The sequence below is a fragment of the Bubalus kerabau genome, chromosome 14, assembly GCF_029407905.1.
Source record: "Bubalus kerabau isolate K-KA32 ecotype Philippines breed swamp buffalo chromosome 14, PCC_UOA_SB_1v2, whole genome shotgun sequence".
NCBI lineage: Eukaryota > Metazoa > Chordata > Mammalia > Artiodactyla > Bovidae > Bubalus > Bubalus kerabau.
In genome coordinates this window covers 83813064-83840296 of record NC_073637.1, presented here as the reverse complement: position 1 = coordinate 83840296, position 27233 = coordinate 83813064, and the positions used below count along the sequence as shown (strand labels likewise).

The 27233-nt window shown below is 48.9% G+C and overlaps 1 protein-coding gene across 1 annotated transcript in view; it reads right to left on the bottom strand.

The window, feature by feature from the left end:
* Window positions 1-2401: 2401 nt before the first annotated feature.
* DEPTOR (DEP domain containing MTOR interacting protein) overlaps window positions 2402-27233 on the bottom strand; it is a 158916-nt gene continuing 134084 nt past the window's right edge. Inside the window, exon 9 of the mRNA XM_055546781.1 lies at window positions 2402-7407. Coding sequence (XP_055402756.1) covers window positions 7279-7407 — 129 coding nt within the window. The 3' untranslated portion in view covers window positions 2402-7278. The remainder of the gene's footprint in view (window positions 7408-27233) is intronic.

Below are 27233 nucleotides of genomic sequence, written 5' to 3'. Positions count from 1 at the left end.
TGTGTGTGTGTGTTGGCTCAGGGTCCTGCCCTTTGCGACCCCATGGACTGCAGCCCCCCAGGCTCCTGTGTCCATGGGATTCTCCAGGCAGGAAGACTGCAGTGGGCTGCCACAGCCTCCTCTGGGGGCTCTTCCTGACCCAGGGATCGAACCATGCCTCTCACGTCTGCTTTTGCAGACAGGTTCTTTACCACTTGCCTGGAAAATCCCACTCATGGAAGAGCCTGGTAGGCTACAGTCCATGGGGTCGCAAAGAGTCGGACACGACTGAGCGACTTTCTTTCTCTTCTTTACCACTAGCACCCCCTTGGGAGCCCTGCCTGCCTGTACAGCCTCTCTATTCTCCGGGGAGGGGGCGGCGTTACCGTGTTCCCCCTTTGCCTGGCAAAGAAAAGAAGTCACTCTTTCTTTCTCCTCTGTGACTCTGTCTCAGTATCTCTGTTTGGCACTGGTTCACAAAAAGTCAAGATTTGGACACCACCAATAATTCGTGCCTCATAATAATCAGAGCTGTAGCATGATAAAAGTTTCAAAAGCATCCTTGGCATTATGAAGACACTGATATAATACTTCAGGATGACAAACTACGTCTCACATTTTTTGTACTTTAAATTCATGAGCTTTGCAGCAACTCCGAATTCTCAATATCATTGACCAAATAAACATCTGACAAAAATTAGGAAGTTTCAGAGTTTGGAGAAGATACTGATCAACATCTGTCACTTTTATGTTTCAGATGGGCAACTACTGTGGTCCAACCACTTCGAAAGGGAGTTAAACGTGACCTCGTCAAGTCAGTCTTCACGTGTCCTCCCACTCTGCTAAGTGGATTTCTAAGAAAAATTCCTACACTTGTCCCCAGGAGATGGTACCAGACTGTTCACAGTAAACCTACTTACAACAACCGCAACAGCGATAATGGAAACAACATATATATATATGTTATATACAACATACAGTATACAACATAAATACCCCGACAAGAAAATAGACAAACAGAAGGTTTAGGAAGCCGTAAACAGTGAATTATAATTACACACAAAAATCTAGAAGAACTTTAGTAATATAATCCTGAACAAAAACAAGAAAGTCCCAGAAGTCTATATAAAGCTGGATGTTCTTTTAATACAGTTCATTTAAAAAACACAACACCCCAGTGATTAAGAACAAAAAGAACAGAGACCTCTCTGGTGTCAGTGGTTAAGACTCCATGCTTCCATTCCAGGGGGCACAGGTTCAATCCCTGGCTGGGGAACTGAGATCCACATGACACATGGCATGCTCCCCCCAAAAAATGAACAACGGTGGAAGTTCCCTGACGGTCCTGTGGGTGGGCCTTAGCGCTCTCACTATTGCCTGGCCAAAAAAAAAAGAACAGGAGAACGGTAACAGTATTCACCACCGTGCTCACCTTGGGTTAGGGAAAGTGGGGGCAGGATCAGGAAGGGACAGCGCGTAAATGGAAGGTTTTGTCACTGTTCTGATTCTGGGGTTGGATGGTGGTTTGTGTATCAACCCCAGGATTGCATATCCCCGCCTCTCTACAGAGAGCAGCTTTCTAGAGATGGCCTAGACGTGACTCGTGAAGCTGAACGCAGGGTCCTGTCTGCTCCGTTCTGTACTCCTAGGGCGGATATAACGTTGTTTAGTCGCTAAGTCCTGTCCGACTCTTTTGCGACCCTGTGGACTGTAGCTCCCCAGGTTCCTCTGTCCATGGTATTTCCCAGGCAAGAACTCTGGAGTTGGTAGTGATTTCCTTCTCCAGGGGATTTTCCTGACCCAAGGATTGAACCCCCGTCTCTTATGTATCCTGCTTTGGTGGGTGGCTTCTTTACCACTGAGCCAACAGGAGAGCCTTATACATACTGTTCAGCAAAACACACGCCCTCAGGGAGGCTTTTTGAATGAACGAACAAGTGAATAAATGAATAAATGAGAGAGAAATGTTACGTTCTTTTGGTTACTATTGAATGCAGTCTGGATAACCACTCACCTCCTTACTTATACCCTGCATCCACTGAATTGTGGAACTGATTCCCTAATTAGTTGAAAATAAAAAAATAACTAACATTATTTCAAAATAGCAACCACATAGCATTTTTCCATATAGACTATTCCATCAGTTCAGTTTAGTCACTCAGTCGTGTCCGACTCTTTGCAACCCCATGAACCGCAGCACGCCAGGCCTCTCCCTATCCATCACCAACTCCCAGAGTTCACCCAAAATCATGTCCATTGAGTTGGTGATGCCATCAACCATCTCATCCTCTGTCGTCCCCTTCTCCTCCCGCCCTCAATCTTTCCCAGCACTGGGTTCTTTTCAAATGAGTCAGCTCTTCGCAACACTCATCAATACATGTGTAGGGAGAAAATGATTTCAAATCAATACAGTAGAGAAAAAACCTTTTTAATGCACTTTTTTTTCCAGGCAAAAGAGCTTCAGAAAACATCCGTCATTAAGTAGTTTTACAAATGGCACTTTTGGTTACATTAGAGAATTGGATACCAGCCCCACCTGTTCTCTCTGACAGACTAGTTGTAGATCAGCTTTACAATGCAACTCTTTCTTAGGATAAAAAATGGTTAATTTTTTCTAAAGAAAGGAAAAGCTGAAACCCTAAAGGCATTGTTTTAAAAATGTAACATTTATTTCATGCTATACTGTCTATTGTTACATTATAATTTTAATTATTTTGCTATAACTTTTAAGAAACAGAGAAAATAAATTTCAACCTAATTTAAAAATAAACATATATATTAAGTACATATATTAATGCATTTTACAATACCATATACTGACTTTGATTATAAACTTCCTTTTGGTACACGGTAGATTTGTCCTCTTGGTATTGAACTGAGGAAAAACATATTATACCTGAAATTCTTCTTTGAATGAGTAAAACCATGGTCATGACACCAACAGATTCCAACCAATTTGCAAAACTGAAATCTTGGGTTATTCTGATCATGGATAATCAAAATGAAACATGATTAATATTCAACAGGAGAGAATACTTGACACTTTTCAAACAGATCTTGAAAGCAGATTATTTTCATGATGTATTTGAAAGGAATGAGTATTTGGGAAAGTGAGACTCTATTTTGGACTGAAAGCAGTGGTTTTTAACTATCAATTGTTACCGCTCCAATGCATTCACCCTTCTTCAGGTAGTGTGAATTTGGTCGTATCTAATCTACTCAAACATGGATCTCTTCATGTTACCCACCATTTCTCAACCAGAAATTTATCAGATAATTATCTGACAGAGATGAAGAAGAGAACATCAGATAGCAGAACCAACCCAAAGGAAGGCTGCATTTTCTCTCTAGAGCAGAATCAGCCACCGCGGCTTCCACACCAGCGCTGACAGCTCGTTCTGTGCGCACGGCTGCGCGTAACGAGGCCTCTGCCTGCATCTCACACGCCCGGAAAGCCAGGCGCGTCTTCTCCGGCAGCAAACCAAGTCATTTCAGAGACTCTCCACGAGCGACCTCAACTCTCACACACAGTTCCCCAAAACGCAGACACATACATACGTAGGAAATAAAAGTTCTTCAAAATACTGCTTCCTCCTAATTCAGAATAATTCTTGGTGTTCCGTTTAGGAATGGAGTTTCTAAATTTTAAAGCAGTTCAACTGTCAAAATGCCATACAAAATATTTACTTTTTAATATGCTATGATTTAACAACTCAAGGCCTGAGTTAAAGTACGTATCCTTCACTTTCACGGGAACACGGCCCACCCGCGTGTCACGAACAAGCCAAAGCCAAACGGCCGTCTTCCCCGCCGCGCCCTGCGCCGCGGAGGCCACAGTGAGGACGGGACTGCAGGGAGGGAGGTGCTGGGCCCAGGCCTGCCCAACAAGACCGCTCCACGCCCAGCGAAAGGCAAAGGGCAAGACCTGCGCTCCCGTGGCCCCTCGCAGCACTACGGTTTCGGGATTTCCTGACTCGTTTTCACTGGACGCGGGTTCACAACTGTCGCACTTCTACCCAGCGGGCGGGCGGCGACTGACATCTGATCGCTGAAGTCTTTTCAACAGCTAGGTAACTCCTTAGGCCTTCACTCAAAAAGTAGTATCTACTCTGGGTGGATTAAAAACAGCCCGACTCTTGGCAGCTCCTCCCATCACAAGGGGCAGTCTCGTTCAGACCTCTTGGTTCTGGGCTAGCTTTGTGACTTGCACTGGCCAAGAAAAGGCTACGAAGGTGGCCTTTTGCAACTTTGAGCAGGTCCACAGAAGGGCTTGCAGTTTCTCTTCTTCCTCTCTTTGATCTCATGAGACCTAACGAGGAAGCCTGGGTCAGCTATGGGGAAAGACCCCGTGAGTCCAATGGAGGAGTCTCAGCCACAGCCCCAGGCCACAGCCAGACGGTGTCACAGAGCCAGCCCCCGTCAGCCAGTCCCGAGCATCAGCCTCTCTGACCTCAGGTGCGAGTGTGAACTCAGCCAGGATATCAGGCTGTGCTCGGTCACTTTAGCACAGCTCTGCTCAAAGGCCAACCACAGGCTCCCTAGCGAATCAGTCGTGTCAGAAGCTGTGCTCCGGGTGATTGCTCAGACAGCAGTGGAGAGCTGACAGCCTGCTCTGTGTCAGGAAATGTGCTAGGCGAAGGCAACACCTGGGAGCAGGACGCAGTCCCGTTCTGCAGACGCCGAGAGAGCTCCGGGAGACAGACGGGGGTGGGGCCGTTTCTGAGGAAAGGTCGGCAGTGCTGGGGTCACGGGAGGCTGGTGTACAGGGGTCCCTGGGAATCCAGAGAAGGGCATCCATCCCAGAACCAGGCTGCTGGCAAAGATTTCTCAGAGGGAATATCTAAGACAATGCCTAAGGGGAATTCACAAGACAGACTGTTCCAGGCAGAGACGAAGAAAGAATAATATTCCAGAGAGGAAAAACTGCATGTGCAAAAGCTGGAGAGAGCTCAACCTGGCCCTCTGGGTGAGGAGCATTCACAGGGTGAGGATGCAGCGTGGGCTGGGGCCACAGTTCAGGGGACGCTCTCCTGAAGCAGAACTCTCTGCTTTTGGGCTTTAAGCTCAGGGTGGTGGGAGCCAAAAGCTTCCCTCCCTTCACCTTAGTATCCCTTCCTTCACCTGAGTCTTCATCTGAGCAAAGACATTAACGCCACCCTCTGAATCGAGGAAAACCGTTCTTTGCTGCTTAGACTGGCTGAAGGGACGTGGAGCTGTGCCAACACCCGAATAGTCATCAGGTCGGGAGCAAAGGAGCAGTCGGGAGCAAAGGAGCAGCCGGCAAGAGGATGCCATTCCCGGAGGCCCGCCTCCTCGTCCGTCAGCTGCGAACACCCAGGCCCAGAGGGCATTTAGGAGACCTTTAAAGGAAGCCTGGGATGACCCAGAGGGATGGTATGGGGAGGGAGGAGGGAGGAGGGTTCACGACGGGGAACACATGTATACCTGTGACGGGTTCATTTTGATATTTGGCAAAACTAATACAATTTTGTAAAGTTTAAAAATAAAATAAAATTTAAAAAAAAAAAATAAAGGAAGCCTGATGGGTAACGCCTCCCAGTACTGTTAACAGCCTCGGGCCTTGATGAGCTGGTTTCCTCTGCTGTAACACGGAGACGAGGCCGCCGCTGACCACCCAGATCAGCAGGAGAGACTGAGCACAGCAGGGGGGCAGAAGAAGGCGCCACAGACGGTCTCCAGCTGGGGAAGGGCTGTGGGGTGGGGGACAGGGCGTCCGCACTAGACGGACCGTGTCTGAATCCAGGCTCTGTCACCCAGGAGTTCCTGCCACTGTGGGGACTTAGAGACCACTTCTAAACTTGCTCAGATTGAGCTTCCAAGCCTGAAACACGAGGGCGATTCTAACTGCCTCGCAGGTCGTGATGAGGATGAAGCACGACCGCAGTGCCTGGCACATGGTGTAAACGCACGGGCACACGGAGACGTCAGGACTTGGCAAGGCAGGCTGACAGGACTCACGTTAGCATCCTGCATTACTTCAAAACCCTGCTCTCGGCCTAAGGCTACAGACGAGAAAAGCTGGGATACCAGAAACACAGACGTCTCACATCTTCAACACGGCGTGTCCACCCCACCAGTACCACCATATTATAACCCATCACTAAAAAAAGGCCGAGGCACAACATTCATATTTTGTTACTACATGATAAGAAAGTACCCTTGTCATTCAGAACGCGTTATATGAAAATAAAAGGAATTGAGCATTCCCTGACTCCCTAATTTGGCACTCTGAGAAACTTCCTCTACACACCAAGCTCCAAAATGCATTCTCTTTGGGACCAAAAAAAAAAAAAAAAAGACACATGCATATATGTACAAGTGGGCTCAAAAGTTACAACACAAGAAGGTGCTTTTGGTGAAAAATAATCCCACCAAATAAGCAGCATGTCATGTTCTTAGAATGTGTCACTAGAAAGCTAGTGAAAATTCAGGTCAATAAGGCAATTTAGTTTCAAGTTTTATCACATAAGGGCCAAGTTCTAGAATACTTCACAAGGGACAGCTTCAGAGTGAAATCTTGACAGAGGCATGATTTTGAATTATATATGTACATACTAACTTGTCTGTTTTGACATTCAACATATTCAGAGTTATTTCTAGAAAGCTGCTGTTGCTGATTGACAGAATGATCAAGGCTCAGAAAGAGAAAACAGAGCCCACATAGTTTAAGTACTTCTTTCTCTCTCTGCCCCACCCACGTCATCACAAAGTGTTTGCTTTTTGACCACTACCGTAATTGAAAACACACATTAAGTTAGAAGTTGCTACTAAAGGCAGGAATTAAGAAAAAGTCAAAAAATGCCTTAGAACCTTCAAAACGCCAGTTAACAAGCACTATTCCTTTGGCTGTTGCTTCAGTTTGAAATGCAGTGAACTCGAGATCCTCTGATAAACAGATCCATGCTCCTTTTGGTGAGAGTACAACTGTCAAGTCTAGAAAAACTACTGTATTGATTCCCATGAAGGCAAATTTAGCACGGCGCTGTTTTGGCGAGAGAAGCATCTCAACTTACTGTGAACCAAGACCAAAAGCAATGGACGAGAACTACAAAGGGCAGTTGAGTAAGGCAACGCAACTACGTGGGAAAAAAAAATTCTGTGTCCCAAACTTTTTCTGCACCGACAGACGTTGTCTTTTTCACTTTTTTCTTTTTTAAAGACATACTCCCTGGTTCTCCCACATTCAACAGGGAATCAGGGCGGAAACTCGAATGAAGACGCGTATGTACGAGTGAAGACCCTGGGTCCGCCGCCGCGCGCCCCTGCCCCGGCCCGGGCTCAGCACTCCAGCTCCTCCATGACCTCCATCACGATGGTCCGGGGCCCGGTCAGAATCAGGTTGCTCACCGTCCGGTAGTCGACGTGCAGCACGTTAAGCCCGTTCACAGAGACGACGAACTGGCAGACCTGGAGGACAGAGAGAAAACATCTCTTGAATCCCGTGGCGGGCCCAGGCGAGGGCGCTGCGCTTCCGTTACCGCGACACGGATGGACCGGAGACTGTCACACGGGGCCAAGCGAGTCAGATGGGAGAGGCAAACGGGATGCGGTATCGCCCACGGGTGGGGCCAAAAAAGGCGCAAAAGAGCTTACGTCCAAAGCAGCAGCAGCGTCACAGATGTAGAAAACAGACTTACGGTTACCAGGGGGTGAGGGGTGGGGGGATCAAGTGGGAGGTTGGGACGAACGCCCACACGGGACTGTACAGGGGCTTCCCCAGCGCGCTAGTGGTAAAGAACCTGCCCGCCAGCGCGGGCGCCACGGGACACTGGGGTCGCATCCCTGGGTCGGGAAGACCCCCTGCAGGAGGAGGCAACCCACTCCAGTGTTCTTGCCTGGAGAAGCCCCTGGGCAGAGGAGCCTGGTGGGCTATAGTTCATAGGGCCACAAAGAGTCAGACACAACTGAAGCTACTTGGCACAATAATACTTATAAAATAGGTAAGCGTGTAGCACAGGGAACTCTACTCAATACTCTGCAATGACTTAATATGGGGAAAGAATCTAAAAAAGAGCTGCTATATCAATAGGTACAAACACCTCACGTTGTTGTACAGCAGAGACGGATACAACACTGTAAGTCAACTACACCCTAATAAAAATTAAAAATAAACTAAGCATATTTATTTATTTTTGCCACACTGCACAGCATGTGGGATCTTAGCTCCCCAACCAGGGATCGAAACCAGAGCCCTTTGCGTGAGAACACGGAGTCTTACCACTGGACCATCAGGGACACCTGAGATTGAGTAGTAAAAGAATGTTACCGTGGGTGTTAACCTCAGGCTCTAAACCCCCCTTCCTGAGGGAATACAAGCTGCAGCTGCTGAGAGGTGTTATCCTGTCTAATACGAAAGTCTAATCATGTCTAACTTTCACCAGAACTTGTTAAGCTGAAGCTGCAAGTCGCTCAGTCATTTCCAACTCTTCACGACCCCATGGACTGCAGCCCGCCAGGCTCCTCTGCCCATGGGAATCTCCAGGCAAGAACACTGGAGTGGGTTGCCATGCCCTCCTCCAGGGGGTCTTCCTGACCCAGGGACTGAACTCATATCTCCTGCAGGTGAGCGCTTCACCACTAGGGCCACCTGGGAAGCCCATGAAGGTGCACACCTGCTCCAATTATTCATAAATTATGCTAGTGTTGATGACACAAGAGTGTGAAAATACTAGAACACCTGAAATCGCAGTTTCTGGTTATTGTTTTCTGAGTGGGTAGGATCAATGGAAAGTCAAACACTGTATGAACAAAGGTAACAAATATGAAGTGTAAACAATATAGAATGTAAGTTGTATGGCATATCTTAAATGCAAATATGAAATACAACGTGTAAAATACTGTATTAGTGAGTCTAAAGATACCTATACCTGAGATAAATCGAAATTGGAACATAGTAAAGGGCAGCTGTGTGTCTGTGGAAAAGACCCAGGGCCCGGATTCCAGACACACAGCTGCCCTTTACTGTGTTCCAATTTCGATTTATCTCAGGTATAGGTATCTTTAGACTCACTAATACAGTATTTTACACGTTGTATTTCATATTTGCATTTAAGATATGACATCCTGTCTTCCTCTAGGCCTCAGTGGCATCATGTATAAGACACAGTTGGGTAAAACACTATCTTCACAGGTTCAAATGAATGAATTTTAAATTGCTTTGCAAATATCAAGCCCTATACCAAGAGTGGCTTCAATTAACTTCTTTTCCTTTTAAAATATCTTTTTTCAAGGTCATATGCAAAACCAAATGGAATGTACAGAGTGGCAAGAACAGTGTTTATTTACTCAATAGACACGGGCTGTTGTCATAAACCTCTGTCTCCTCCACTCCACTTACAAACTACGGTGCTGTTCCATACAAGGAGAATGATCGCTGTTTCTCCATTCCCGTTTCCACAAACCTGTGTCGTGAGTTCAGGGCACTTTTTTTTTTTTCCCCAGAGCACACCTTGTACAGAATCAGCGGTTCTCAACCATGGTTGGAGTCAGAATCATGGTCATGTGAGCAGGTCAGAGCACATCCCGAAGCAAACTACGGCTAATTTGCAGGACAACTTAGCGCTGGTGTAATGTAGACGCTGCTTCTCAGAAGGAAAGTGATGACCAACCTAGACAGCAGATTAAAAACTAGACAGCAGATTAAAAAGCAGAGACATCACTTTGCCAACAAAGGTCCGTCTAGTCAAGGCTGTGGTTTTTCCAGTGGTCATGTATGGATGTGAGAGTTGGACTGTGAAGAAGGCTGAGCGCTGAAGAATTGATGCTTTTGAACTGTGGTGTTGGAGAAGACTCTTGCGAGTCTCTTGGACTGCAAGATCCAACCAGTCCATCCTAAAGGAGATCAGTCCTGAATATTCATTGGAAGAACTGATGGTGAAGCTGAATATCCGATACTTTGGCCACCTGATGTGAAGAGTTGACTCATTGGAAAAGACCCTGATGCTGGGAAAGATTGAGGGCAGGAAGAGAAGGGGACGACAGAGGATGAGATGGCTGGATGGCATCACCCACTCAATGGACGTGAGTTTGAGCAAGTTCCAGGAGACAGTGAAGGACAGGGAGGCCTGGCGTGCTGCAGTCCACGGGGTCGCAGAGAGTGGGACACAACTCCATGACTGAGCAACTGAACGACAACGATGTAGACACTTGCTAGAGCTTTGTGTTTTCTGCTGCAGCATCAGGAGTCAAAGAACGAGAACTCCATCTCCTCCCCATCCAGAGTGCTGACTTTAGAGCAAGGCGCTTCTTTCCTGCAAATGGATGAAGAGTCTTTCTGTGTCGCCCAAGGAGAGGGCAGAAGCTGCGGGTGCGCCTGCACTCTGGCGGCCCCTTCCCAGGCTCGCGAGGGTGAGACGCGTCTCCTGGTCGCTCAGGGGGTGCCCGCCGCGTTCAGTCTCAGCCAGGACTGTATTCTGTCCCCTGCGCAGTCTTTGTTTCCATTGACCAACATTTAAAAATTAGGAAATTTTCACACAAAAATCTAGATTTCTAGGGCACTTCTCTAGTGGTCCAGTGGCTAAGACTCCACGCTCCCAGTGCAGGGGGCTTAGGTTCAAACCCTGGTCAGGGAACCAGATGCCACATTCTGCAACTAGAGGTTCTGCACGCAGGAACAAAGGTTCTGCACGTGGGAACAAAGACTGCAGGTCCTGTGTGCCCCTGCTGGGACTCAGTGCAGCTAAATAAGTAAAGAAACAAATATTTTTTTAAAAAATTCCAGATTCTGGCCTCTTTGGAAGAGTCTGAAGATCTAACCACACCAGACGTGGATGGCCGCTGGAACCTGCTCCATAGTGGCTGTCCCTTTTAATGGTCATGTTCTCTCATTTGCTGTGGTCCTCAACACTTCCTGTGTTTCTCACACCTAGCTGAGAGGTGTTTCAGATCTGTGATCCCTGATCTGGGGCCACCAGAGAGAAAGAGATAAGGAGAGGTGGGCTAGGTGCTTGAAAACTAAAGTGAAAGTGTTAGTCGCTCAGTTCTGTCTGACTTCTTGTACCCACATGGACTGTAGCCCACCAGGCTCCCTGTCCATGGGATTCTCCAGGCAAGGTAGCTGTTCCTTTCTCCAGGGGATCTTCCCCACCCATCGATCAAACCCGGGTCTCCTGCGTTGCAGGCAGACAGAAGGACGCTTTTACCACCTGAGCCACCAAGGAAGCGCTAAACAGTCTGGGTTCCCTCAAATGTCTTGTGATGTTGATGTTGTTTAGCTTCTTCCAACTTCATAAGAAGGTTTTTATTCAGTTAAGGTTGACTTGCTTCTTCTGTCACTTAAAATCCTCAACGATATAGAAATTTAGACATTTATTTCATTTTTTCCCCTTGAATGAGGAAAAAAAATAAAAAGCCTTTTAAACATGTATCCTGCTTATCTTCAAGGTAGTATTTTTAGAGTCAGGCTGTTGGAAAGACGTCATCTCTCCCTAAGTGGTCCCAACAGGTGCTGTGGTTCCAGCGGGTCCAATGTCTTGTTACTAAAAATGTGCAAAAGGATCCAGAAAGGCAGGTATTGCCACGCAATGTATTTGGTTTTAATGAACTTCAAACTAGCGTCTCTGGTACACTATGTTCTGAAAATCAACACACGTGACAAGTAACAGTAGAAACCACACGGCGCAGGCGAGATGGCTCCTCTACTGACGTGAAACAGCGAAACCCGCAGCACGTGCGCAGACCTCTGAACAGACCGGCCTGGGCGCCCAGCGCCTCCCGCGGGCTCAGAGCGCTTTACATGCCCCCCAGGCAGTTACCAACACTCAAGTGAGGCTTACAATTATCTTTATCAGATCGGTTTTCAAAGCTTTGATGGCAATGGCCTCGTTTCCACAGTTCACTGAAAAGAGCTCCTTCCTAAGCGCCTGTAGCTGCCCTGAACTCGTCTCCTGCAAGGAGCACACCTTCACTATCTTTACCTTTTGTTTTTACTTTAAAAGTTACTTTAACATTTACTTTAAAATTAATATAATTGCTTCTATTAGTTTCAGCTGTGCCACCGTAGTGACTCGATAGTTTTATACGGATGGCGCTCTCGAGTCACCGTCTGCTGCCATACAGTCAGCACAGGATTTTCACCATGTTCCCTACACCGCACACTTAGTCCTAATTTTCAGCTAGAAGTGGGTACCTCTTAGCCCTCTCCCCCTAGTTCATGTGCCCCTGTTTTCATCTCAATGGTGCTTTGGTTTTGTTTCTCTTTAAAAAACCAAAAAACAGTTTACTAATTAAAAAACAAAGCAGTATACCAGCTGTCTTAGAGAAGTTTGCAGAAATGAAAAAGCTACTCATAATTCAAGTGAATATAACTACTTACTATTTTTGCTATTACCTTCAAGTTCTTGTCTTCCCATATATATCTTTTACCTTCACTTTATAAAGAAGGGAAATGGAAGACATCATCCCTAATGAGCAAACTCTGAGAGAAGGTGAAGGACAGGGAGGCCTGGCGTGCTGCAGTGCATGGGGTGGCAAAGAGTCGGACACGCCTGAGCAAACGAACTACACCATCCTTAATGAAGACGAGGAATAAAGCCTCCCCAAGTCTTGGGTACGTGATGTCTCTGAGCAGCAGGGCAGTGCAGAGAGGTTCTGAAAACCGGAGTCGGTCGGGTAGGAGGTAACAAGAAGAAGAGGCAGGACTCGGACACCGCGGGCTGAGGTCAGGCTGGATCAACACCGAGGCTGCGCCCCAGGCTTCCTCCCGAGAAGGAGCCAAACCCAGGAAGCAACCTCGCCTCTAATCCCCCTGCCCCGTGCTGGCGGTCGGATGCTAGCCGCTAGCCTCTGAACAGCCAGGGTGCACTTGGGGCTGTACAGCTGCCCAGTAGTCCTTGTATGGCTGGGCCCATCACAATCACCTGAGTGCTTCATGCAGACTAGGGGTGAGGTGGAGGAGACACACCGCACGCGAGATTACCTCGGTGTCCTCTCTCCACCCGGGAAACCTGTATCCACCAGGCACTGGGATCCCTGCCACGGAAACTCTCCTACGGAAGCCACTCTCGGCTGTTCTTTTTTTCTTTCTCATCTTGAAAAAGAAGGAAGGCTTGGAAGGGAAGGCTGCTTCAGGCTTTTCCCGAAAATAATAAAACACTGAGCAAGACAGAGACCCAGACGGATACAGAAAAGAATCACGGAGAGCTGAGTCCCGGTGAGTAGGAAATGGAAGCCTGTCCAATCAAAGGAGACAGAAAGCAGAACCAAGGTGTGATGGGCAGGCTAACACTGAATTTCCCAATCAAGCAGAATCCTCAGATGTGTCTAGAGATCACCCTAATCGAGCTCCTACAAAACGTAGAATTCCTCTCTACAAACCCCACCAGGCATCCCAGCTACCCTACTAGAACGTTCCTTGTGACAGGAAGTACGCTGATTAGTGAAGAAGCTTATTTTGAGGCAGTTACATGTTAGAAGTTTCAGCTACAAACTCAGTCTACATTATTTAAGCCAACGTGTAGAAAACTGTTTGTTGGTCTGCTTCTGGCTGTGCTGGGGCTTGGCTGTTCCGACATGTGGGGTCCTCCCCGAGTGGGCAGCGGATCCGGGCTCCCTGCATTGGCGAGTGGGTGCTCGACCACTGGACCGCCGGGAAGTGCCTGTTTGAGGCATTTTTGCTGTTCAGTTGCCTAAGTGAAAATCCCATCCCAAGATAAAACAGCGGCTTTCAAGCTGTACTGCAAATATAAGTCACCTTTCAAGGGCTTGCTGAAAATGTGAATTGTCAGATCTTATCACCAACTCGCGGAGAAGGCAATGGCACCCCACTTCAGTACTCTTGCCTGGAAAATCCTGTGGATGGAGGAACCTGGTAGGCTGCAGTCCATGGGGTCGCTAAGAGTCGGACACGACTGAGCGACTTCACTTTCACTTTTCACTTTCATGCATTGGAGAAGGAAATGGCAACCCACTCCAGTGTTCTTGCCTGGAGAATCCCAGGGACGGTGGAGCCTGATGGGCTGCTGTCTATGGGGTTGCACAGAGTCGGACATGACTGAATTGACTTAGCAGCAGCAGCAGCAGCAGCATCACTGACTCAATGGACATGAGTTTGAGTAAGCTCCAGGAGTTGGTGAAGGATGGGGAGGCCTGGCATGCTGCAGCCCATAGGGTCACAAAGAGTCAGACACGACTGAGCGACTGAACTGAACTGAATACATTCTACAGCTCTGAGAATCAACAACCCCAAATACAAGAGGAGGGCTGACATTTCAGATGTTACTGTACTTACTGCTTGCCTGCAATCTCTTTCATTTTTAAAATTTTTACTTTTCCAAAATATTTATTGATTTATTTGGCTGTACCAGGTCTTAGTGGTGGCATGTGGGAGCTAGTTCCCCGACCAGGGATCGAACCCGGGAGCCCTGCATTGGGAGTGTGGAGTCTTAGCCAATAGACCACCAGGGAAGTTCCTATTTCATCCATAAAGCCAAATTTTGCTATCTTCTAAACTTTAAAATGAGGGCTTCCCTTGTGGCTCAGATGGTAGTCTGCCTGCAATGCGGGAGACCCGGGTTCAATCCCTGGGTTGGGAAGGTCCCCTGGAGAAGGACATGGTAACCCACTCCAGTGTTCTTGCCTGGAAAATCCCATGGTCGGAGGAGCCTGGTGGGCTATAGTGCATGGGGTTGCAAAGAGTCTGACATGACTGAGCAACTTCACTTTCTTTCTTTCTTAGACTTCAAAATGAATAATAACAATGTATGACATGCTCAAGCTGAGATCTATTGTCAGAGATAATATCCAAGTTGCTCAAAATGCAATACCCCAAACCACCACACCACCATTATGTCAGCACACACACAGTTACAGCCACACGCGAGCCCCGGTGTCAAGAGTCACTGTGGCAAATACACACCACGGCCAAGCCTGCCGAGGACGAAGCCGAGGACGAAGCTGAGGCTCTTTCACAGCCAAGGTATCCAAACCAGAGGGCGGCTGAGGGGGGCCAGATTAAGGAAGTCATGAATAGATTAGGAAACACTGGAAAGCTGTTGAAAGTTTAGAAAGAAGAAAACTATGCTTTAATGGTTGCTATTTCTTTACTGACGCATGCTCAGCAGTGGCCGACCTCCTGTGACCCTACTGAGTACAGCCCCAGCCCCCGCCCACGGGACCCTCCGGGAAGAACACTGCAGTGCGTTGCCACTTCCTTCTCAAGGGGATTTCTCCCACCCAGAGATCAAACCCATGTCTCCTGCGTCTCCTGCATTAGCAGGCAGGACGGAGGGCCTGGTGGGCTGCAGTCCATGGGGTCGCTAAGAGTCGGACACGACTGGGCGACTTCACTTTCCCTTTCTTTACCACTAGCGCCAGAAAGTTCTTTAAACTCTGCTCCAAATTATTGCACCATGGCTTCCATAACCTAACGTACATGACGGTGAAAGCAACAGCATCAGTATTTAATAGAGCACCGTCTCTTAATGGGTGATTTTAAGTTTCTTTCCTTTTTTTATCCATACCTGGAAAGTCCAGCCATTTGATCTGTACGCCTGGATCACTTCTCAGGGTGCGGCTTGCCAGTCCACATGGGCAGCATTCTAATGGCTGACAGGACCACCTAACATTTTCCCAAAGTTCTTTACATGCTTGTATACTGAAGCCCCAGGCTACCTTGTCCCCTGAGTGATGATCAGTTTCCCCCAAATGGCCCCTGATACCCACGGAAACACACCTCGATGTGGTATCTAAGCACCTCTCACACACAAGTCTCTTAAGGACAATGATTTGATTTTTCATTCCAGCATCTTTGAAAAATGGAATAATGCTCACTTCATCATCATCAGGGAAATGATAAGGAAAATGGTAAGGGGGCAGTTTTACTCTTTTAAGTATAACTCAGGGACCTGGATGGTGGTCCAGTGGCTAAGACTCTACACTTCTGAGGCAGGGGGTCGGGCTCCGACTCCTGGTCAAAGAACCGGATCCCACCTGTCACAGCTAAGAGTCTGCACGCTGCAACTGAAGACCCCGCACGCCGCAACAAAAACTGAAAACTCACGTGCCACGACTAAGACCCGGCACAGCCAGATGAGTAAATAAAATAAATACTGAAATAAAAAAAGCATAAATCAGACTAATCTTTACAACTGGGCTAGACCTATCAGGTCTCATGATCCTCAACCAAAGTTTAAATAACCACATTTATTCATAACTCTTCTGCTAGAGTGAGGTGAACAGTGATGATTCCTGGGTGCAGATTTTAAAGATTTCCAGAGGAAGGACTCAAGGTGAATAAAGGATTGCATAATGACCCTTGGTAACAACGCTGCATATAACTCAGCCAGAAAACCTCCCAAGCCACACCATTTGCCATGGCGACTACATCACCTAATCTGTGCCTTTAACTGACGTTCCCTTTTTGTTACTGCGAACTTTGCTTCCCAATGGAGACAAGCCAGCAGAAGGCTCAGGAGCGCCTGTCTTCTGTAGGTGGGTGAGGATGTTGGTATCAGGTATCAACACAGCACGGGGGTTGCCATGTTCAATGTGAGGCACCCTTCAGTCATCTATAAAGTTCAGCTTATTCGCATAAAAAGAAAAAATCCTAAAACGTGTGTCTCTGGGATCTGCTCTTTCTCTCCTTCCTTCCTGCCTGCCCAGTGAGGATTTCCCCAAGGGGGCTCCCAGGGGGCACAGTGGTAGAGTCAGCCTGCAGTGCAGGAGACCCAGGTTTGATCCCTTGGTTGGGAAGATCCCTGGGACTAGAAGTGGCAACTCACTCCACAGACAGAGGAGCCTGGAGGGCTACAGTCCATGGGGTCGCAAAGAGTCAGACATGACTGAGAGACTATACACACATGCAAATTAAGCACGGGGCAAAGGAGAAAGCCCTGGATTAGCAGTCAGGAGATAAAGTCTCGTCTTTGCTTTGCACCCAGAGAGCTGAATCATTCTGAACATGCTACGTCACTTCTCCAAGCATTAGTTCTTCATTTGATCAATTGGGCTGGCTGGGAAAAAATGTATATTATTATATGAGACTTTACAGCATCTTTCAGCTCTAATATGAGAAAAAATACCTGCTTGGGAGCTCCCTGGTTGCCTAACGGTTAGGATTCCGGGTTTTCACTGCTGTAGCTCAGGTTCGATCCCTAGTTGGGGAACTGAGATCCTGCAAGCCATGTGGCGCAGTCAAAAAATTTAAAGAAAAAGAAAAAATGACTCCTCTTCATTAGTGATCAAACAAGTATCAAACAACTGTTATAGCAACTTTGGTTTCCTGGTTGCTTAGGTGCTAAGAACTAGGCCAGGAGTTTGCTTACATGACATTTGCAAGGGAGACACGATTTTTAGACATGAAGTTGAGAAGAGTACAAAAGAAGGAGTGTAGGAGGAGGTGCTCTCACGTACTTAAGCGTTCTCAACACGTAAATAACAGCAACTGCTGCTGCCGCCGCTAAGTCGCGTCAGTCGTGTTCGACTCTGTGCGACCCCATAGACGGCAGCCCGCCAGGCTCCCCTGTCCCTGGGATGCTCCAGGCAAGAACACTGGAGTGGCTTGCCATTTCCTTCTCCAATGCATGAAAGGGAAAAGTCAAAGTGAAGTCTCTCAGTCGTGCCTGACTCTTAGCGACCCCATGGACTGCAGCCCACCAGGCTCCTCCGTCCATGGGATTTTCCAGGCGAAATAACAGCAACGGCAGAGGTCTAAAAGACATACTACAGGGACTTTCCTCGAGGTCTAGGGTTAAGACTCTGCTTTCCAGCAGGGGGCGTGGGTTCGATCTCCGGTCGGGGAAGCCGGTCGGGGAACTAAGATGCGACAGGCGTGAGGCCAACAACGGCAACAAGATGCGTTACAGTCATGGTGCAGATTATCCCTCTTCACTTTCAGTGAAGGGCAGGGCGACTGGCCTCACCAAGTGTCACATGCGTGCATAACCTATGCTCCAGCCGTCCACTTCTAAACATGTCCCCAGTATGAAGACTGCAGAACGATAAAGTTACACAAATTTCAGAAGCAGACAACTAATCCATGATCTCAGAATTCCTGGGTAGCAGTTTCACTAGTGATGTGCTTTGTAATACAGTTTGAGATGTACATGAATAATTTGTACACTTTCTATACAGTACAATCAATTTTTTAAACTCTTTTTATAATTTACAAGTTCAGCCAAGCTACAAATTCTCTGAGTTATACTTTACTCAGCTGTAAAATGGGGATTGTACTTATTATGGGGATCAAACCTGATGAGGTACTAAGCCCAGTGTTTAATAGCAGTGAAGCTAAATAAATGTTCTCTCTGTCCCTCTTCCTGTACAACCTCTCCCTCCGAAAGAGCCCCGTGGATGCAGACTGTTGAAACAGAGTCAGACCATCACACAGGTCCACAGGTGGGAAGCCAGCTGGGTTCTGGTTTGGGAAACAGAAATAGATGTCAAGTTGCAGTTTTTCATTCATATCAGAAATTTAAACATACTTATTTTAAATGGAGAAATTTAAATAGGAAGGATACATTAGGAGGTTGGGATTAATGTATACACGCTACTGTATAAAAAACAGACAACCAAAAAGGATGAGCCGTGTGACATGTGTACGAGACTCAATATTTTGTAATAACCTATAAGGGAAGAGAATCTGAAGAAGAATATCATACACATTTATTTTCTGAATTGCTGACTCAGTGATAGGTATTTGCTGTGCTGAACGCCTGAAACTAACATGCTATTGTAAACCAGCTATACTTCAATAAAAGAAAGAAAAATTTTTAAAAAGAAAAACATAAAAAACCCCACAGGGTGATCAGAGAAAAAGTTTCCCAATCCAACAGAACTCCATAAGGATAAAGAATCCATAAGCCACAGTAAATAATCAGCATAATTTTAAAGTAAGCAGAACAGTGGGATTCAGTTAGAAGAATCTCTGCTCCTGTCCCTAAGATATTCACTTTAAAAAAGTCGCTTCAGAACTGAAGTAGTCACACAGCATTTAACTACACTCAGGGATGGTCCTTGGACAGAGCTCTCGAGACATAAGCTGCGTCGAGACGGCAGTTACGCCTATTGCGTGAGTCCTTCCACCCACAGCTTTATGTTTGTAAACGCTCAGGTTCAACAAGGGTACTACTCAGGAGTTTTGGACATTCCTGGAGGAAGTAAGTTGTGTGTCTATGCTTATTGCGTAATAGCTCTGACAGAGCAACACTGCTCCTGGAAAAAAAGAAAGAAAACTTGCAGCTGTAGGTTCAGTTCCATAAATCTCTCCACCAAGTATGCAGCTGGCTGGACAGTGGCTGGCGTGGGAGGAGGCAGAGGTCCGGCTCTCGGACAAACACAGGAGCTGCTCTCCAGAGAATTCCAGCCTTCCCCTGCGCTCGGAGCCTTTTCAGAGGCTATGCGGCTCTGCGGTGTCCCCGGAGAGCAGACTCCACAATTAGCCCTGAAGGAACACCAACGTGTGCAAGAACAACCTTCTTCCACAATACAACAAGGACAACAACAAAAACCAGTAAAGAACTTCTGTTGCCAACGGAAAAACTCAAAGTGCTGGCTGGTTTCAGAAAGAGTCTGCTCCCTTCCAGCCCAGAGCAGTCAAAGGTGTGTTTCAGACCCAGGCCAGCCTTGGTCCACTCTGCTCAGTTGCGGGGGGTGGAGGTGGTCGTGACGCCCTGGTGGGGATTCGGCCGTGAGGAGCTCGCGGTCAGTCCAGAGAGCCTGGGCTCCCAAAGTCAGGATGAACGTGTGCCTTCCTGGCCATGCTCTGAGACGCGGGCCAGGCTGGCAGAGGATCTGTGGTCCACACTGGCAGTTCCGTCACCCCCCACAGGCAACTCATGACTGCATGGGGACCGCGTCCAAGGGCTGCTTGAGCTAAAGACAGCACGCTTCTGGCCCGGTGGTTTGCCCAGGTTCAGGGAACTGAACAGAAGCAATGCAGGCGCCGATAACCCCCGGACTCCCTGGACGTCCTGCTCTGCTGGAGGAGTCTGACACCCGGGAGCCTTCACACGGCAGGAGATATGCCGTGATGACACCCCCGCTCCTCCCACACACAGCTGGCGGCCCCGTGGACGCAGGAAGCTCCCTAGAATTCCCCCTCTTTGCAGACTGGGCCTTCCACCAGCGGGAGACACGCTCTGACCACAAGCATTCGCTCCCACAGGAGCTGACGGCCAAAGCAAAGAAGCTCCAGGTCACACTTCCTCGCTGACCCTGAATTCTTTCCTCCACAAGAAACCTTTACTCAATTAGCAGTTTACCCTTAGAATTTCTGTCGTTCGCTATTTGACACCCAGAAATTATGCTTTTTTTCTGAATTATACTAAAATGTAAAATTAATATACCCAGGATGTTCAAATTCAATGAGATACAGAAGACAGTAATGTTGTTCATAAGGTTATTCATGTTTTTGTGCAGAAACATGCATTACAAATTTGTTTTCACAAATGCAATATGTTTTTCATATATTTTCTAAATTAATTTGTTTTTAATTGGAGGATAATGGCTTTACAATGTTGTGTTGGCCTCTGCCGTATCAGTGTGTATCAGCCACAGCGATGCACATGTCCCCTCTGTCTTGCGCCTCCCTCCCACCCCATCCCACCCCACAGGTGTTTTCATATATTATTTTAATCACAAGGGGGGGTCTGCTGTGCATTGATGGTATTTTCTAGCATGTACGATTGAGTCTAGTCTTCTGTTTGTTTTAAATATTTTCACTAGGCCGGCTGCACAGCTTGCCAGCTCCCAGTCCCCACCAAGGGTCCAGCTCGGGCCCGTGCACCGGGGTGTGGGCTCCTCCGCGCTGGGCGACCAGGGGCTCCCAAGTGAGGCGGGTCTCGTTCCTCCACACTTCCTCAGGAGCGCTGCTGCTCCTGTGTGTGTGCGCACGTGTGTGTGCACTCTGTACAGATACACAGGCCACTGTCGAGCTGGTAGTGTTCTGACGGGAAAAGTAAAAGGATTATAAACAGGACTAAGCATGGAGCAACCTCCTGAGGGGCAGGATATCCGGGACCCAGACCCTTAGACAGTCTTAGAGAAGGCTAAGGGGAGCAGAGCTCCCAGGGAGCAGAGCGGAGCCCCTTCCTGACTCCACCAGCGGCCAGGGCCGTGCTCAGGACCCAGCAATCCGTGCGCAGAGAAGAGGCTGCCGATTGGCCTCCCCAGACCGTCTCAGCTCAGGGACTTGCGCCGAAGGGTCAGGAGAGCTCCACACCAACGCGGCGCTGGGCTGGGGCAGGAAAGCCGGCCACCTCCCGGCTCCCGCCGTCCAGCGGCAAAGAGAGGGCACGGCCCGGCGTGTGACACTCCGGGGCAGGTCCACTTCGGAAGCCTCACACACAGACCCAGAGAATGTGTGGATTTGAAGACTGGGCATCCCTCCAATATCTCCATTCCCAGAGAAATGCCTAACCCCTGGCAGAGCTGATAACACATTTTGCCAAGATTAGCCAGATGGACGAGCTGAAGAGCAGAAAGGAGAACAATGCCAATTGACGCGAAGAGCACCATGATATGATGGGAAGATTAAGGGCCCTGGAGCCAGGCAGACCTGGGGGAATCTGGCTTTTCATTCTGTCACTGATTTGCACAAGCAGAGGCTGTGAGTCACTCTTTCAGCCTCGACTGTAAGACACAGCTAATCTGCAGCTCGTAGGGCTGTGTGACGAAGACGACAGGAGACGACACGCGTTAGGCAACGGGTGTAGCGCCAGTCTGAGCCCAGCAGAGACGGGCTCCTCCTTCCCACCAGGCCCAGAGGACATACCAGACATAGTCGCATTAAGCAGTCTGCCCTCCCGGTCAGCTCTCATGAATGTTTACTTCTAAGGCTAATCCACTGGATTCTTAGCCAGGACCAAACTCTTCTTACTAAGCCTGTATGTAAGAAAGTGATTATAGGCTAACCCTGAAAAGCTGACTTCCATTCTGGGCATTCAAAAATGCTTCCAGGAACATTTTCCAGATGGTCATATTCAGCCTGGTCATATTGCTTCTTTCACGAAGTAGCCAAAATAAGCTAGGTCGTGTAGACAGCTCGAGTTTGCCAGAACCAGTTCTCTTAGAAGTTTGGAGAGAGAAGACCAAACCGAGGACTCCTACTTTAAACACTTCATCCATTCTGGGCCCTGGCCTCAAGGAGCCAGAGGGAAGCAGACAGAGCGGGTTTCTGCTCACAGAGACAACGGTGAAAGCAACCTCATTCTAGATTATGCAACTCAATTCCACACACAACAGCCAGTACCGCAGGCAGAGAAGCAGCTACCCCTCGTGAGGGTACCTCGTTCTCCTTCACTGGATGGATCTCACATTTATTCTCCCCCTCCCCCCCTCATACTTGTACCAGGAACATTCTGAGGCCACTTATTAGGAAGGGCATACATATAAACCAGGGAACAGAGCTACGCAGTGGCAACTCGGCCAAGCAAGAAGTCCATTTCCCAGAGTCCCTCTCTAAGGCAGCCTCGGAGTCGAGTCAGCACGGGAGAAATGTGCGTAGCATCTGGAAGGTAGGTGTACAAGCCGGCATGGCTCACAGCTGCCCTGGTGACAGAGGCCCGCAGAGACGCCGTGGAGTGCAGCCCGCCCCACCCTATGTGGCCCCGGACCTGGGTCCTGCAGTCCTGCCCCCGGCTGAGGAGCGCGGCTTCAACCCCACCGGCCGTGAAATCATACACACGAGGACACCCCAGCGTGTCCAGCTGTCTGCTACCCCACAGACCATACAGTCCATGTTGTTCTCCAGGTCCGAGTACTGGAGTGGGGAGCTGCTCCCTTCTCCAGGGCATCTTCCCCACCCAGGGTCCCGCATAGTCCTCCAGGGATTTCTTCTCCAGCCTCCCCAATAATCCCATTCCAGAACCTTCAGGAAAGAAAGCTGGAGTCATCCAACCAGAAATGACAATTTGGGAACCATAAACAACGGAGGGACTTACTGAGTGCCCAGGGAGAAGGAAATGAGTAGTAGGGAGAAGTTATTAACACACACGCAGCGACGTTAACGGGATTACAGCTTGCTCTAGGTTGCCCTTGAGGTGAGAGATGAACGCAGAAGGGCTGGCAGCTTCTACCTTGCCCAGGCGCCCCAACCACCAGCCTGTATCTATCTGCTCTATCCACTGCCAGCCCAACAAGAAGGACTCTCTTGCCCACCACCAGACCCTCTAAAAGAAGCGTCAAACAGGAACAGTCACACAGGCTTGAGACAGAGGATGAGCGAGTCAGAGCTCGGGTTCCAGCAGCGGAAATCTGACAGAGACATAAAGATGGAAGCTGACTGGCCAGACAGGACTGAAAGATCTGAGGATGGAAGCTGAGGACTGAGAGAAGAGGCAGGTTTAAGGCAAAGGCGAGCAAGGACTCAGAGGCACAGCTATGCGGATGAGACACGGAGAAACTGGTGCTGGCCTCCAGATGAGACGGAACATGCCCCAGGGCGCTGAGTGTGTGGGGCGAGGACTCACACTGGGGGTCAGGACACAGAGCCGGTGAATGGCGCAGTGGGGGCGGGCGTGGACTCCGGACTGCAGAACGGAGCGCCCGGGACTTCCCTGCCAGTCCTAAGGTTAAGGCTCCATGCTCCACGGTGGGGCCGGGTTCCATCCCTGGTCAGGGAACTAGGGTCTCAGATGCTGCAACCAGAGATCCCACGTCTGCAAAGAAGAGCTGGTGCAGACATACACACTAAAAAACAAACAAAAAACCCAAAATGGAATACCTAGTTACAGACACGTATTTTTTCCCAGCTCTCTCTGTGTATATATCCCACCTCCACACGATCAGAAGCTCCGAGAGAGGGAGTGACAGACTTTCCGAGTCTGAGAGGCACCACGCCAGGCCACACAGCTCTGGGTTCCAGCTGACACGGAAGGGGGTGGCCCACAGCCCCTCGGGGCTTCCCAGGTGGCACCAGTGGTAAAGAACCCGCCTGCCAATGCAGGTGACATAAGAGACCGGGTTTGATCCCTGCATTGGGAAGATCCCCTGGAGGAGGGCACGGCCACCTACTCCAGTATTCTTGCTGGAGAATCCCATGGACAGAGGGGCCTGGTGGGCTACAGTCCATGGGGTCACAAAGAATCGGACATGACTGAGCGACTTAGCACACAAAGAACAGTTGGTACCCTGCCCCCTGACCTCTCCAAGGCAGCAGGCGGTCATGCCACCTCTGGGCCCACAAAGATGAGGTCTGTGCCTGGCCCTGATTATTCTGGAACTTGAGCTCATCGGCCCAGCTGTGGGTTCATGCAGGCCAGAGCGCAGTGCAGTTGGCCACTGTGGCCCCACCGAGGTCCAGCAGCTGGTCACACGCGGCCCCAGACAAAGGCAGCTTTCTCTCTCGTCTGGGGTGGGGGGGGGGCTCTGGGGGCCTCCTGGACAGATGGCTGGCCTTCCCCGCCCCCCAGCAAGACAGCCGCATCTCAACGCCTGCCCTGGGAGCTTTTCCCCACTCAGCAGAAGCTGCAGCCAAATCTGGGTGGCTGCAGGCCTAGCATGAAGGAGGAGCGGGAAGGAAACAGTTTCTCCTTGGCAGAGAAAAATCCACGTTTTAAACTGAAATACCCGACGCGTATTTGAATTCATAAGAAATCAACCTCCTTAAACTTGCCTCAGTACATTTTCCTTCTCTTTTAAAAAAACTTCTGCCGTTCAAAGAGAACAGGACACAGTGGAATCTTCCCAGGCTGCGGGACCACAGCTGTGCCCTGGCAGCTCTGTGGCAGCCTCGTCATCCAAAGGGGCTGGAAGCGCATCCTGGAAGCCCAGCCCTCCTCTGGGACGTGGGGCAGAGCTGTGTCTGAGGCTGGCTCTGGGGAGCCGGGCTTCTGGAATGCCACGAGGCCCAGCTGCAACGATTCAAAGCTGCTGCGCTGGTCGCAGACGTCACGGGGGCTCGGGCACACGGTCAGGGGGCTGGGGGCTGCCGTCCGGCTTCGTGAGAAGTGTGACATCATGAGTCAAATATGCTTGGAACCAATGCGCGGCGAGGAGACACCTCCGTGCCGAACGCACACCACACACGCGCCTCTGCAGTGTCTCAGAGAGAAGCCACGGAACCCCGCCTTCCGCCTGAACCTGAGGCACGGAGCCCGCACAGCCTCTCTTCCAAGCACCGGAAGGATGAGGCAGCGCTGAGCGCATCCTTTAAGGGTCTGGGTGGTGCGCCTCACTCGGCAGCTGCACGGGGAAATCACCTGTGAGTTTCTGAAAAGTGCTGATGTCCCAGCCTCGCCCCAGACCAGGGAGTCCCTACCTCTGGATATTATTGTCGGGGTTTCCAGGTGATTCTGAGGGACGCTGAAAGCTGAGGAACAGTGGTCTGGGCATTCACTCAAGGACTTGCGTGTTCCTGCTTATGCTCGTTTCAAACAAGAGGATTAGACAGAAGTCCAGTCCCCCAGCTGGAATTCACGGATGAGAAGAGCTGGAACTCACTCTGTACTTGGCCCGCAACAACTTAACTTGGGTCTTTGATTTTCTAACATGTAAAATGGAGTTAATAGTACTTGCTCAGCTCTGGTTCAGGAAGTTGTGAGAAATGTAATATTCTTTGACCTATGTTTAACCAAAGCAAAGCATTTTCATTATTACTATTAAAAACAGTTGAACATAATATAAACTCAAAAGAGGCCAGACCATATTAATTACTGAAATGACTATCATGGCGGGGGTGGAGCAGAGACGGGATGGAAATAATGCAAACTGGGTTTCCCCAGGGCAGGCCAGGCGTGAAGCTGCTCGCTCGCGCTCGCTCTCACACACACACACACACACACACACAATTTCACAGCACAGTCAGGCATGCTCAGAGCCTAGTTCTGGTTATCTTCCTTAAGCCTGCCTAAGTCACTTCACTTCTGTGGATTTGACTGTCCTTACCTGTAAAATGAGGTTAGACCAGGAGATTTAGATCCTGGGGTCCAAAGGTAGATGATCCATAAACCGCGCTAAACTGCACAGCTGTGATCCCGTCTCCCACTTTCTGTCTCTCTCACACACACACACACACACAGCCCTTTTTTTCCAGGAAAAATGCCCACAGCTGTCACTCCTTTCTCAAAGAGGCACATGACCCGTACATAATGTTAAGAACCAGTGGAATCTTTTCAGCTCTAAGTTTCTGATTACTGGTAGTGGAAATAACACTTCTATTGGTGTTATTCAAAAGACATTTTTATATGGGTGAACTTCAAACACATTTATAAATCTACCCTGGATGACAGCCAAGAATAACATCTAGCCAATGACCATTAAACGCTGTCAACAGCTTCTTCCCCCAGAAGTCAAACTAGTTTGAAAGCGATGTCGAAAACCCAGCAAGGTCTACTCTGGCCCAGAGAGGCCTGCAGGGACCAGAGCCACCCGGGTCCCTGCCAACCCGGAGGCCTTCTGAAGGTCCGCTCTCTGGTTCCACGGGGAGGATGTGTGTGCACAGCTGAATGACAAACGGAGCAAGAAACGGATCCTTAGGGCAAAGGCAGACAGATCTAAAGACAGGGCTCAGCCAGAATGAGGACCGAACCAGTGCCAGACAGACAGACAGTGGAGGGAAGCAGGTGCCGAAGCGCTGAGTGGAGCAAGGTTTCTGACGGTGCCTAGTATGGGCGCTGCGTGAGGCTCCTGACAATTACATCGTCAGGAGGATCTATGCTTGTCTATCACGGGACACTAAGGTTCATTCATGCTCTCAGCCTTCCAACCAGCAGAACATACTCGTTCCGGAGCCCAGCTTATATTGTCATATTACAGCCTAAAATGAACTGCTTTGGGCCACTCGAATCCCTGGGATACACAAAGCTCGGAGACACGGACACATTCTTTCCAGTTTTCAAAGCTCAAGCCTGTACTGTCAAGCCTTTTATTCATTTGAATTTCTTAGCTCACAAGAATGCCCTCCATCACGGTCATGCTCTTGGAGGACACAGTTTCACAACAAGAGCCAGGGCGGCGCCAACCCAAACTCAGTATTATCCTCTGTCCACAGGAGCAGCTAAATCCCTAAGACACAGTAAGGGCATTTTTGGCTTATTTTTTCTCTTGATATAATCAGTTCCACACATTTACAATAACAGTTCCAAAGCACAGGGCCCAGAGCCAGGCACGCCTGAATCACACACAAATCTTAACCTCAGGCAAAGTTCTTAACCCTCTGAACCACAGTTTTTTCCCATCTGTAAAAATGGAGACAATACCTCTGTCCAGAATTGCTGTTTTCAGTGATAAAGCAGAGATAACGTAGCACGGTTCTCATCACGTACTATCACTCGACCAATGTGGCTTTAATTGATCTT